The 14,452-nt window shown below is 35.9% G+C and overlaps 3 protein-coding genes across 3 annotated transcripts in view; all 3 read right to left on the minus strand.

Moving 5' to 3' along the window:
- LOC109838673 (pentatricopeptide repeat-containing protein At3g07290, mitochondrial) overlaps positions 1–4,296 on the minus strand; it is a 22,718-nt gene extending 18,422 nt beyond the window's left edge. Inside the window, exons 1-3 of the mRNA XM_020407097.1 lie at positions 3,592–4,296; positions 2,949–3,510; positions 2,598–2,728 (exon numbers count right to left, since the gene is read on the minus strand). Of these exons, the coding sequence (XP_020262686.1) occupies positions 2,598–2,728; positions 2,949–3,510; positions 3,592–4,296 (1,398 nt within the window). The remainder of the gene's footprint in view (positions 1–2,597; positions 2,729–2,948; positions 3,511–3,591) is intronic.
- LOC109838674 lies at positions 4,543–5,158 on the minus strand. Its single transcript, XM_020407098.1, has 2 exons — positions 5,149–5,158; positions 4,543–5,060 (listed from the first exon to the last, which is right to left on the minus strand). Exon 2 carries the CDS (start codon positions 5,023–5,025, stop codon positions 4,543–4,545), a length of 483 nt encoding a protein of 160 aa, XP_020262687.1. The 5' UTR covers positions 5,026–5,060; positions 5,149–5,158.
- LOC109837428 overlaps positions 11,271–14,452 on the minus strand; it is a 36,184-nt gene continuing 33,002 nt past the window's right edge. The window contains 3 exon segments of the mRNA XM_020405664.1: positions 11,271–11,925; positions 13,640–13,834; positions 13,927–14,452. The exon segment at positions 13,927–14,452 is cut by the window's right edge and continues 8 nt beyond it. Coding sequence (XP_020261253.1) covers positions 11,455–11,925; positions 13,640–13,834; positions 13,927–14,452 — 1,192 coding nt within the window. The 3' untranslated portion in view covers positions 11,271–11,454.

Raw genomic sequence — 14,452 nt, forward strand, 5'->3', positions numbered from 1 at the left:
CCCGGTCTTTGAGGTCGGGGGCTAATGAGAGGAAAGGGAGGGGGGTTTGCGAGGAGGACGAGGACGACGACGACGGGGATTGAGAGGCTGAGGAGAAGGAGGTCGACGAAGGGAGGAGGAGGGATCTGAGGAGTTTGTGGGGGGATGAAGAGGATGAGGGTTTTAGGAGATGGGGGAGCATGGCTTTTGTACGGTCGGGAGCATTTTTTTAAGGCATTTGAGGATTTGATAGCTGATGATGATTCCCTGCGACCGTATAATCTCTATTCCGCTGCTTCTTTCTTCGCTCCTGTTGCTTGTCGAGGGGATGGAAGACGGTGGAGAGACAGGAGGCCGCAGCCGAGAGGAAAATTTTCCCCCGCCGGACAAAAGTCAGATCGAATGGTTGGAGGCGGAAGTGACCTTGCTGCTCCTGAATGGGTTTAACCTAGTGCTCACTTGAGTTACGTTTAGGGCCTGTTTGGTTCACCAAGGACTAGGAATAGGATTAGGAATCCTATTTAATTTATGGATTCCAATCTAATCCATAAAAATTTTATAGACAAGTTTGAGATTTATGGAATCCCATTTTTTTGGTTTTTAATGTTTGTTTCACCCAAAGGATTAGTAATCCCACTTTTATAGAATTGTTCCAATTCCTAATACCAAGTTTGGTTCAATGAGTCAAATTTTTTTGGGATCGTCACTGTAGCAACGGAAATAACCCCCAAAAAACAGATTTTCAAGCATCAACCACTGTAGCAACGGCTATTTAAGCCCCCAATTGCTTATTTCCAGCAAAATAAACACTGTAGCAACGGTAATAAGCCCAGGAATCAGAAATTGCAAGCATCAAGCACTGTAGCAACGGTTGTTTATAGTAATCACTGTAGCAACGGCTAGTACAAGGGGTATGGTGTCTATAAATACACCTTGAGGCCTCACATATAATCCCATCTTTCTCATTTTTCAACCCAAGAAAAATTCCCAAGCTCTTCAATTTGCTGCAGGATGATATCAGAAGGGTGCCATGCTAATTATGAAGTTTATTGCGACTGCAATCTCCAAACACCGATGAAAGTGTGCAAGAATGGAAAAAATAAGGGTAGGTGTTATTGGGGGTGTGCAAAATTCCCAAATAAAGAATGCAATTTTTTCGAATGGGCTGAAGAAAGAGGAGAGTCATCAAGCACCCAAGGAAGCCAATATGTCAAAGAAAATAGGTACGGAGATAAATATATCTTGCAATCAAAGAAGCTGAAGAAAGAATTGAGACTTGTCGAAAATCAACTACTAGCTTGGAAAATTTCGGCAATTTTCTTAGCAATTTTGTGTGTTATTTTAATTATTACAAACTTCATGTCATGTACTTGTAATTACAAAAACTATTGAGGATGTAATGAAAACTGTTGTTTGACTTGGGTACAAATTCTAATTGATATTGTATGGCTCAGTAATAGATCAACTTGTCATCATTGATTGCCCCACCTATAACTTACATGTTTATTACAGATTGCATTATAAGGATGAATTGCCTCGCCTAGACATTGTCAATTCAATGTAGGCTGCAATGTCATCCCCTTTTGCCTCATCTGGATATAATAAACAATGTAAGTTAGATTGCATTCTCAGTAAACGCTGATCATCATCATTGCCAAATATCAAGTGCAAGGAGCTACACAAGCTGAAAACCAAACCGCAAATTAATCCACAGGCAAGGAAAACCAAAACAGCTCCCACAAAGCAGCAACCCCCATTACAGGATCTACACAAGCTCTGAACAAAACAGAAACAAACCCAGGGGTCAAGAGCTACACAAGCTCAGAACCAAAAAACAACAAACCCAGCAACATAAGGAGGTAGACAACCTACAACGAAAACAGCAACAAACCCAGGGGTCAAGAGCTACACAAGCTCAAAAGAAAAAAGTAACAAACCCAACAGCAAAGGAGGTAAACAACCTCTGTCAAAAACAGCAACAAACCCAAGTCACAGGAGACAAACAAGCTCAGCACAAAACAGGCACAAACCCACCCAGCAAGGAGCTACACAAGCTCTGAACAAAACTTATTCAAACCAAGGGTCAAGAGCTACACAAGCTCTGAACAAAACATAAACAAACCCAGGGGTCAAGAGCTACACAAGGAAAGGAGAAAAAAAGCAACAAACCCAACAGCAAGGAGGTAAACAACCTATGTCAAAAACAGCAACAAACCCAAGTCACAGGAGACAAACAAGCTCAGCACAAAACAGGCACAACCCCACCCAGCAAGGAGCTAAACAAGCTCTGAACAAAACAGAAACAAACCAAGGGTCAAGAGCTACACAAGCTCTGAACAAAACATAAACAAACCCCGGGGGCCAAGAGGTACACAAGCTCTGGACAAAACAGAAACAAACCCAGGGGTCAAGAGCTACACAAGCTCAGAAGAAAAAAGCAACAAACCCAACAGTAGCAGCAAAGGCAAGGAAAACCAGCAGCAGCAGCAAATGCTGCACAAAGCAACCAGCAGCAGCAACTGCTGCAGAAAGCTCAAAACAGGCACAAACTAGCAACCAGCAGCAGCAAATGCTGCACAAAGCAACCAGCAGCAGCAGCAAATGCTGCACAAAGCAACCAGCAACTCATGCTGCTGCAGAAAACTCAAAACAGGCACAAACCAGCAACCAGCAGCAGCATGAGTTGCAGAAAGCTCAAAACATGAGCTCACCCAAACTGCAGCATCAGCATGAGCTGCAGAAAGCTTACCTGATATCAAAATATAATCGGAAAATTCAAAGAAATCAATGATCATTCCACGACCTTACCTGCAACAAAGATTGCAAATATACCAATTCATCAATCCCACACCGACATAGATGTTCTTCAGAATGAAAATACAAATTGCAACATTAATAGTTTGCAATAAACACAACAATATCCAGAACGTAATATAATCGAAACCCAAGTAACTAGCTATCCGGCCAACCTTGGTCGTTAACTAATTTTGTGATGTACCTCTGTTGACCTTCCTTAGATTTAATGAAAAACCTCCTACCTTCACGTTCATTGTCATATAAATGGTCTAAAACCCTATCGAGGAACTCCTCGGAATATTCAGACCTATGTTCCTTCAACGCTGTGGCCAACTGCTCAGTCCAGTGTATAACGTGTTGATTCCTCATTGACTGAGACATGGACTCAACAAAGGCACACATCATTTCCTCTTCACGATTAAATTTTCTGGTTTTTTTGCTAGATGATGAAGTCGTGTTGTCTTTACTCTTAGTCTTATATCTAGTGGGTTGTGGTTGGTTAACAGCACCAGAACGTGGTGCGTTGCAAGCATCAGACTGTGGTTCAGCTTCACTCTCCTCTAGAATCTCGCAATCATCATCGGGAATAGGTATGGACCTACTAGACCCAATGTTAGCGTACACGGGTCTAACAAAATCACCCTTGGCTTGATCATCACCCATGATAACTTGTAAATTTTTGAAGTGAGGAAGGGGTTTGTTTATGTATGCTTTGTACTTAGAATTGGATTTGTCCTGCAATAATAAATACTTATAAATCCAGAGAATCAAATGTATTAAATTGAATGTGACAAGATAGATGCTGAATTGTTATACCTGGGCCCAAGATTTCAAGGTTTCCTCATCCAATGTAATCATTTTACTTGTTTCATCCCACCCAGCACCACTTATATCAAGGCAAGCTTTCATGTCATTGAATTTGTTCCGCAAACATTTCAAGTGGTTAATGACATGCAGGTGAGTGAAATCAGTCCTGAATTGCATGTTGATTTTCATGGCAGCCATTTTATAAGCTTCAGCCTTGAAGTTCTTGTCTGGCTTCATGCCATCCAATGCTAAATCTGCAAGATAAGGAATAAGCACATCATCGTGCTCTGGAAGCCAAAACTTATTAGCCACGCCTCTTGAGTTCAACCTGGTACACGGAACTTTTTTTTTGTGTGCTAATCTTTTCCCTCTTTTCAATGGCGAAGTGTGCTCCGCACCATCAACGTCATGAATATCCTTTCCAACTGAATCACCGGTGTTTGGTGAAAATTGATTAGGTCCACTACTTTGAGAACTGGCTGTGGGAAACATCAAACCTTGTGGACTGCCTAACATGCTCATGTATGACATTGGCGGCTGTGTCATCCCACCATAATTACCATCCCATGGTGGGAATGGTGAGAAAGTATGCGGAGGTGAGGTGAATGGCTGTGGTCGAACAGGCATGTAGTTCATGTTAATCCCTGATGTAGGACTTGGCATTGCATTCGAATGAGAAGGCACGCTTTGCTTATCTGCCGGATTGTTAGCCATACCTAATATATTTTGTAAGCATAGCCATATTAACAATAAAGAAATTTATAGAATATGGGATATGTATGCATTTAGCAGGGAATATAGTAAACGATGTAATTTCTAGTTCAAACAACATAACAAAATAGCAAGTGATAAAAGTAGTAATGGTTTGTTACAAATGGCTTAGAAACAATAAAAGATATCGATGCGAACAGTATGTTAAAATTCACCAAGTTATTACATAGCCATAGAACAGATGCTACACTAAGTTAAACCGCTCTCCATTGTGTTACCACCATTGTACTTTGCACAATAATCCACCCACATCGCCCAAGCAATTTGATCTCGTAACTCCTTCCATTCATTTCTAACATCTCGATCCTCTCTTTGTGTCCTACTTTGAGTATAGTCCATCACATTTGATTCGTCCTCATTTGTCTCTTCCCCAGTATCTTCATCAATTTCAACATTTTCATTTAAAATATCATCATCCGGATCCTCCAAGGCAATAAAGTTGTGCAACACAGTACACGCTAGTACAATGTCCACTTGAGTGGGAAATGGATAATTCGGCTTCCCCGCAAGAATTTTAAACCGATTCTTCAGTATCCCAAATGTGCACTCAATTTTTGATCTTAAAGATGAATGCCTTAAATTGAACAACTCCTTCCTATTCTTTGGTGTCCTACCGGTGTGCTCTTTTAAATGATATCGGACACCGCGATACGGGGATATGAAACCTGGCATTGTGGTGTATCCAGCGTCACATAGGTAATATTTACCTACATTAATTAAACAGTATTTTAAAATCTCAAATATTGCCAAGTATTTAATATATTATTCATAATATGCACAAGTGAGAATGAATACCATCGTAAACTCGGAGCCCGTTTTAAAATTATCATACAGTTACAGCTTAAGATGACTACTTATTGCTTGTCAAAATTAAGTAGATAATTGATACAAATATTTATTTCTTTTAAAGCAAGAAATCTAATTGCAATAATAAATTATTTTAACTAATGTTGCATTCCATCTCACACAATTCTAAACAAGCAAGATAGACCCAAAACAAACAAACTATATGGTTAGATTACTAATAATTTACACGCACACAAAAAAATTAAATAAAGTTAAAAAAAACAGCAATTTAAGTTCTTAAAATACTGATTTGAAACATATTATGAAATTAATCTCTACACAGATACCCGCATGAAATTAATCTACCTAACAACCTAATTCTTGCACATTTACAAAAAATCCACTACACAGATACCCGCATGAATTGTTTTGCTGTAATATTATGAAATTAATCGCTTAAATCATTGAAATTGCTATCAGCCTCTATTTCTCATATGCTTCAAAATTAAAATTAATTCCTCAAATTGAACGTGTCTCGTATCTTTTAATAAACCGTTTGCTTTCATTACTTCAACAAGTTTAAAAAATGCCCTCGGTCTCATTCTAATATAAGATTGGCAGCTATCTTGATAACCCTCCAATACACGTCTGAAATGAGCCTCTCTACAACTTATTTTCCTGACCCTTTCTTGCGGCGAACATTTTGGTATTCTCTTGCGCTTAGCACGCATTCTCAAAATACATGTTACCAAAGTGACCACGGCGCAGACAGCTGTATTAGCACACATCCTCTTCAATTCTTCCTCATCTTCCATATCCATCTACAACCGTTTTAATATTATCATACAGTTACAGCTTAAGATGGCTACTTATTTCTTGTAAAAATTAAGTAGATAATTGATACAAATATTTATTTCTTTTAAAGCAAGAAATCTAATTGCAATAATAAATTATTTTAACTAATGTTGCATTCCATCTCACACAATTCTAAACAAACAAGATAGACCCAAAACAAACAAACTATATGGTTAGATTACTAATAATTTACACACACACAAAAAAAGGAAATAAAAGAAAAAAAACAGCAATTTCAGTACAATGCAATGTTAACTAATTAAAAAACAGCAATTTAAGTTCTTAAAATACTGATTTGAAACATATTATGAAATTAATCTCGCCCAAATCGGATATCCGCATGAAATTAATGTACCTAACAACCTAATTCTTGCAAATTTACAAAAAATCCACTACACAGAGACCCGCATGAATTATTTTGCTGTAATATTATGAAATTAATCGAACAAATCATTAAAATTGCTGTGTGTGTGCCTCTATTTCTCATATGCTTCAAAATTAAATTTTATTTTTCAAATCACTGGAAAAAATGGACAAAGTAAAAGGGGGAAATTTTTATACCTTACTGCAGAGGGGAAAATGCCGACGGTCAAGCTCGTGGAAATCAAGAAGATCCCAACCCAAGTTGAAGAAGATCCCAACCAGAAGGGATCACCAAGAATCGAAGGCAAGAAAACCAGCAACAATCTCGTGGAAATCAAGAGCTAGGGTTTCGAGAAAGAGGCCCGACCCCAAGTATCATCGTAGACGAAGAAGCGCGGGAGCAGAGGCGCGAGGAAGAGGGCGATTGAGGCGGGAGCGGCAGAGCGATTCCAGATCTAGGGATCGAAAGCGTGAAGCCAGGAATCGGAATCGACGAGGAAGCTCAAGTGTCAGAAATCTCGCCCAAATCGGAAGCAAATGCTCGGATTTGGGTTTCTACAAAAAAGGACAACTGTAGCTACTGTGTAGAAGATGCAATCCCAAAAAATTTTGCTGAACCAAACTCCAGAATAGGATTCACAAAGAATCCATAATTTACGAAAATGCCACTGTCAGAACCCAATTCCTAATCCTATTCTATAAAAGCCTGAAACAAACAGGCCCTTAGGGTCTGTTTGTTTGCCTAAAAAAAGTCGGAAATCAGAGAAATGGAAAACTATTTCTAAGAAGAATTGTTTTGGGAGTGTTTGATCTGCTAAAAAAAAGAAATTAAAAAAATAAAGATGAGATGAGATGAGTTGTCACCTTATTATAGGATGATGTGAATGATTTTTTAAGAAAACTTGTTTTGATGTTGTTAGGTTGGCGAAAATAATAAGGAAATGAATTATAAGAAACATATTTCTTGTAATATGTTGTTTTCTTTTGTTTGGTTCATTCTTAAAAATAAGAAAATAGATGAGATGAGATGAGTTGTCATTATATTATTGGATGATGTGACTCACACTTAAGAAAATTGTTTTCCTAGCTTTTTGGGAGGAAATTGGTGAAAATGAAATGTTAATGAGATGAGATGAGTTGTCACCATCTTATTGGATGATGTGAGTGATTTGAAATGATGAGATGAGATGAGTTGAGTAATGTTGTAGATAAAAATAATATTTTATTAGATGTGGTGGATATGGTGAATAAGTTATTGGAAAATGATAGGGGCACACCCCCAACCACACCTCTAACCACACCCCCTCTGAGGTGTGGTTGGGGGTGTGCCCCTAGTGTCACCATAAGTTATTGGATGAAAATAATATTTTATTAGATGTGGTGGATGAGTTGTTGGATAAAAATAATATTTATTAGATATTGTGGGTGGGTTTTAGGGATGAAAATGAATAAAATTGTACTTTTTGAGTTTTCTTGATTTTCATTTCTATTTCTTGGTTTTTTCGGAAATAACCAAACAAGCCCTTAGGAAAAATTCCAAACCTAAAGTTTGAGCTTCACGAAGATTTGAAACATTAGAGAATGATAGTTTAGATATTTTAGCTAAAATACTCTAGGATTTGAAGGGCTAACATGCAATTACTAAAGATTTAAGGAATTAATATATGAAAATTCTTGAACTAAACTAATTAATCCAATCAAATCCTAACGGGGTTTCCGCCGGCCAAACCTAGTAGTCTTCATTTTATGTCTTAAATGACTACAGATGTCCATGAGCTTTCATTTTTCACTCCATGGGAAGCTATTGAATTCTAATAACATCCATTTCTTCAGCTGAAAAATCTTTTCATGATCAATATAAACTTTAGTTTTTTTAAATATTACATTATTATTGTAATCTATTCTAATTATTCTATCTTTTTTAAATGGTTAATTAAATAATTTATTCTATTCATAATGAGACTTAACATGTTATTGGATAAAGGAGAGACGTTTAATATGATTTTAATCCTTTAGACTTTGTAAAAAACATCCTCTAAGTTTTTTAAATGGCAAAAACATCCCTACAAATTTAAAATTTTATTAAAACATATTGAAAATTATAAAATTTACTTATTTCAATTTAGTGAGAACTCTAAAAAACATATGCTAGCTAGAAACTGAAAGTTTTTTGACTGTGGAGAAAATATCTTGTAAGTTTTGAAAATTACAAAAACACCCCTTAAAATTTAAAATTTGTAAAAAGACACATTGATAATTTCAAACTTATAAACACACTAAAAACCTACAAACAACACAAACAACCTTTGAAAATTTATGCAATTTATAATAAACACTCTAAACTTTTTACAAATTATAAAATAAAACCTTCAAAATTGTAAAATTTATAACAATCCTGATAATTTCCAAACTAACAGTACATTGAAAATATCCCCTCATAATTTATAATTTCCAAACTAACAGTACATTGAAAATATCCTCTCATAATTTATAATTTATAAAAACACCCTTAAAATCTAAAAAATTACAAACAAAAACTCAAAGTTTAAATTTTACAAAAAAAACCCTAAGAATTTCAAACTTATTAGTAAATTGAAAGCATATGAATTATAAATAGTCTATAAACAATTTACAATCTATAGAAAATTCCTATAAGTTTAAAAAAATTACAAAAGTCCCCTATAATTCATAGTTTTCAAAAAAACACCATGAGAATTTCTAATCTAAAAATACTAAAGTGAATATACAAAATTACTAATAACCCCTAGAAAAAGTAAAAATTTGTAAAAAATATCATACTCCCTTTAAAGTATAGGTTTACAAAAAACTTTTTATGGTCAATATCACTCATAACTCTTATGAAAAGAACATAACTAATTAAAAATATATTAAATTTGAAATTTATAAAAAAACACCCTTAAAGTTTAGTATATTACAAATTACCCCTCCAAAGTTTAAAAATTTTTAATAATTTTTTTTGTAATTCCTTGATTTCAGTTCCTATTTTTTGTTTGAGATTTATTCCATAGTTACGCTTATCAAATTAGTAAGTAAAATAATAATTATTTATGCTTAAATTAGGATGATTGTAATTGGTCACTCACTATAGAATTTTTATGAAAATATGTACCTTACTTTCTATAGTATCTGCACTACTCATGTATATTTTATAAATTAGTTGTTAATTTGACATATTAAATTATTTTTTCTTTGTAGAAATTTCTTCTTTGACTTTTGGATTGTGTAATCACTATATCACCATTCTAGCATAGGAATGATCTCACTCTAAATAGCTTCAAACCAATATTTGAGTTTAACTGAAATATATACTATTGTCGCTATTATGTGTATATAATTTTTAAGAAAATCATGTCAACACCTTTTAAACAGAAGAGAATATTCTAACCTCTGATATTATAAAAACTAAATATAGCCAATTGAGTGATTAGCAATAAATAATAAGATAAAGAGGAAAGTTAATTGTATTACCAACAGTACTACCAATAGCAAACTACAATGTAAAGTTAACATATATTGTGGAACCCAACTACTAGCTATAAGCATCGAGATTTTCATATATATACTTTATAATTTATTAAAAAGGGTCAAATAATCTTATATAATAAAATTAATTTAATATTGAATAGTAATATCGTTGTAATAATATCGTTATTATGGAAGATTCTTCATGAACCAGTATGTTCTTTACGATATATAAGCTATGCACTCCAAATTCTTATGTATTTTATAGAGCCAAAAAGTTTGAATATGAGCCTCTAACATTTTTCTCTCACAATAGCAAAATCCACTTAGCAGATGTGGATATTTCAGATGAGTTATACGTCCTATATATAATATAATTGCCTTAGGCAAGTGAGTTATAATAGTATTTTTTTTATTCACATCGTTTGGGGCAAGATTTGATAGGGATTTTGCACCAAAGAAAAAAAAATCACGAAATAATTCTTCATACTTTTAGTTTTACTTCTACAACACAAGAATGAGTTGTAAAATTGAATGAGAATATTAGATAATATAAACATGAGTGAAATTATGGCTAAACGTTAATGTGAATATGAGTCAAACCACAACTAAAAAGTTTAATGAACATATTGCAAATAAATTCATATACAAATTCCTTTGAGAATTGAATGATCACCCATCTTTTGAAGACTTCAAGATACTAATAAAGAAAGATGTTGTACTTGATCAATGCGTTTATAACTCACAAATAGATCACATGACCACAGTCTGAGTTAAAAGAAATAATGATAATATTTCATTTAAGAGAGAAATTATTGAATTGATGATCAATCCCACAAAAAACTTTATTTTTTTATTTTTACTCTACTTTTATTAATTTAAATAATCATGATATTCAAAAACATACATTGCATGTCAATCTCAATTAGTATATAAATAAAGGAAAATGATTTAAGGACCCAAAATATGGGACCAAGGGAGGGGACAGGTGAGGTGTCCCCTCCCTATTGCATAATGAATTGGCCATGAGTTGGCATGGCCAACTCATTATGCAATAGGGAGGGGACACCTCACCTGTCCCCTCCCTTGGTCCCATATTTTGGGTCCCCGTAGCAGCACTCATAAATAAAATTACTGAGTGCCACTGCACTGCACTCTGAATCCTTCAAGCGGATCACAAGCTCAAATAACAGATATCACCGCCGCAGTATAGATCATAATGCAAGAGATGGGAAACAAATACCAAAATAATAAATCCAATATCATATCTATAAACAACAAGAGCAGAAAATCACAATTCACACCTCAACCCTCAAGACATTCTCTCTTCCCAACTTAAAACAAATGATTCCAGGTCCCTCACGAAAATTACACAGCTACGTTATATACAACCTCCATTGTAATGAACATAGCAATATTTCTGCACCAGGGAAGTATGAACAAATCAATAAAATATCTAGCAAAAATATTCACTCGATCTGTGCTACAAACACCATCGACCACCGGTACAAGTATTGCAATATAAACTACGTCTGACAATATTTTGCGACAAATAATACAACACTCACAAACATCAGTTTGAACAAATCTATACAAAATCTCTCTCTCTCTCTCTCATCCAAATGGAGACGGAATTGGCCCAGCTTGAGAATCTGACCTCTTAATGCTTCCCATGCCACAAATAATACATCCTGGTGTTGAAAGAGCAGAAAACTTAGCTCCACAAAGGTCACAAATATCATGCCCAATAGTTGAGAGACGACTAAGTGTAGCAGCGCAAAATTGAGATGGATCCTCTAATGGGTCAATTGACTTGTTTGAAAGACCTCTTTGAACACACATATCTATGAGACTCCTCAGCTCATCTTGCTTAGTCGGAGGAGCTTTGGAAAGGAGGAGATCGAGCATTTGCTTGGCATACGCGTAATTTTGTACCTCCATGTTACGCTTAATGGCGGTCCTTATGCAGTTTATACGATGCTTTGCGAGAAGAGGCAAGGAACCGAGATGGCGAGAGAGTCTTGCCATTTCCTCCTTGGCGCTAAGTGTGCCAGCGCCTTGGACTTTTTGAAGCCGTGAAATTTCCTGTGAGATTATTGTAAAGGAGGTAAGTAACAAAATATGAAGTCTGAAATAATAAAAAGAAGAGATACAAAGCCAATAATAGCTCCATTGGTCTCGATAGGTTCACATAGTTAAAACCTTGAAGCAATGATCTATAGGAACTGAACACGGGTATGACTGTAGAACTTCATGTGTGTGTACCTATGTTTTTTGAAATGATGCATAACTGCTAGGCGTAGTCTATTGCATCCACGTAATTAAAAAAAAGGAGAAAGGACGACAGTAAAAGATATGCAAAATTAGCAACACAACTGGTCAAATTATACATCCCAAAATCAGTTGTGAATATTCAAATATAAGTTATAAATGGCTCACGAAACAACTTGCAAAATAACTACCAGAGTTCTAAGAACTTCAGTAGTCAAAGGATATTGTTACAACTAGTCATCTTATATATTGCAAAATTGGTTGTGAATATTCATATATAAGTTATACAGAACTCAGGAAACGACTTGGAAACCAATTAAATAGAAAACAAAGAGAACGTTGCGAATTTCAGTAGTCAAAGAATAAGGTTATTGCCGCATCGCAGAGACAAAGCTAATAGAAAAATTAATTACCAAGTCCATTCTAAATAGAGAATAATTCATTCTTGGGCTTTAATGACCACAGGAAAATTTGTAATGCCAAGCATTCTCAAAATTTCCAGGTGCTTATATCCACTACTTTTCACTCTCTCTTTTCTGACACTAGTTAAATTCAATGCCCTACTGACCAGGCATGAACTATACAACAGATCCAATCAGTTTTCACAGTTTCACCTCTCATACTATAAATACCAGAATCTCAGAAGTACATCATTCATCACATATCCAATATAAATATTGCTATTTCCTATAATATTTTCCCTATGACGACAGACACTGATCAGTGCAATACTGCAAAAAAATTGAACAAGAAGGTTGCCCCCATATTCATGGCACAAAAATTAGCATAAACTAATTTCCTAGAGCCCCAGAAGGATGTTCTAATTTGAATATATTTCGGGAAACACAAATAATAATAATAATAATAAGGAACAACAGAAACCATGCAGAATTTTTTTTCACACAAAAACATTTATTTCCAACATTTGATACAGTTCTTTTTCCCAAGGAGTGTATCGCTACTCAACTTCATTCGAACCATGGGAATTGAGATTTTGCAGAGTTCAAAGTTCAAACAATAGAGGTCGACTAGTGGAGCTTTGAATTCCTTAAAGGAGGACTCTTAGGTAGTAGCCGGTGGCTGAAACAGCATAAATCGCTATGCCCATTGCAGTTGAATCTCTCTACCTCCATTGTTGTTGATAGTGGTTTTTGGTTGCATGATAAAAATGCTTCTTTTTAGCATTGTGTTATTCCCATTAAATTTGGGTCAAGCACTTCTAGAATTACCTTGTTTGAACACCAATTTAAATACCCAGGCAGGCAAAATGGTACCATTTTCGATGGGAAATTATATTAATTAACCTCTCTGGTTGAATCAACAGTCATGATTTAATGAACCTTTTGTCTTATCATCTGCAATGCTAAATAAGTTTGAAACTCCAGATTACATTGCAAGCATAGTCATCAATGCTAAACTTCCAAACATGACTGAAAAAGAAGAAAGCACTTTCTTATTGTTCATTTGACTTAATAGGACAATTTTATGTGTTGTACATAATAAGTATCCAAATGGATGATCAAGTTACCTGAAGTATTGCCACAGCAATTTTGTATTGGGCACAAATAGTGGCTTGAGCTTTAATATCAGCTCCCCGGGACTGATCCTTAGCAAGAGCTAAGAAACCTTCATCCAAACAAGACAAGGCATCAGGAAGCTGGTTCTGCTCTAGATGAGCGAGCCCTGTCTTGAAGCAAACTGGAGCTGGAGCACCTCGGGGTACCTAACATAATATAAAGAATAAGGAAAAAAAACAAGGAAAACTAGAAGCAGCCTGATTCAAACAAGAGTCAGAACTGTGCAAAACAAACTTACCTGGCCAGGACGCACAGCACTAGGTGGAGATTGAGCTGGTGGCAAAGTTGCACTGGTCCTAGAACCTGGACCTTCGAGAGAACTAAGATCAATAGGCTGCGAAGAGCTGGGCATCTGAGGAGCTTGGTTTTGGGGCATTTGAGAGGCATGAGCCTGAGGCATCTGAGAGGCATGAGCCTGAGATTGTGGGGGAACCCCACCATCAGGTAGGCCTATTGCCTCGATGGGAACACCAGGCTGCTGGGAATATTGAGGTGGGACACCGCCATCTGGAAGGCTGGTATTGTTCATCATATTCTGATCAGCTAGCTTATGTCCACTCATTCCTTGAGAACTTTGATTTCCCATCCTCGACAAGTATGTCCCTGGAGGCGGCAAAGTTGCTGCAACCTGAAGTGATGGGATGGTATTGTGGAAGAAGTCTTCTGGAATTGGGGCATTTGAAGCTCCCGCTCCTGCAAAATTTGGACCAGCCTGTGCTGGCACCTGCACTAAACTATCAGTTCCAAACAAATCAGTGGCAGTA

Source organism: Asparagus officinalis, chromosome 4, assembly GCF_001876935.1.
Source record: "Asparagus officinalis chromosome 4, Aspof.V1, whole genome shotgun sequence".
NCBI classification, from domain to species: Eukaryota; Viridiplantae; Streptophyta; class Magnoliopsida; order Asparagales; family Asparagaceae; genus Asparagus; species Asparagus officinalis.

Excerpts from the sequence above, each read along its gene's own strand:
- LOC109838674 (XM_020407098.1), bottom strand. The coding sequence starts at position 5,025 with ATGCCAGGTTTCATATCCCCGTATCGCGGTGTCCGATATCATTTAAAA.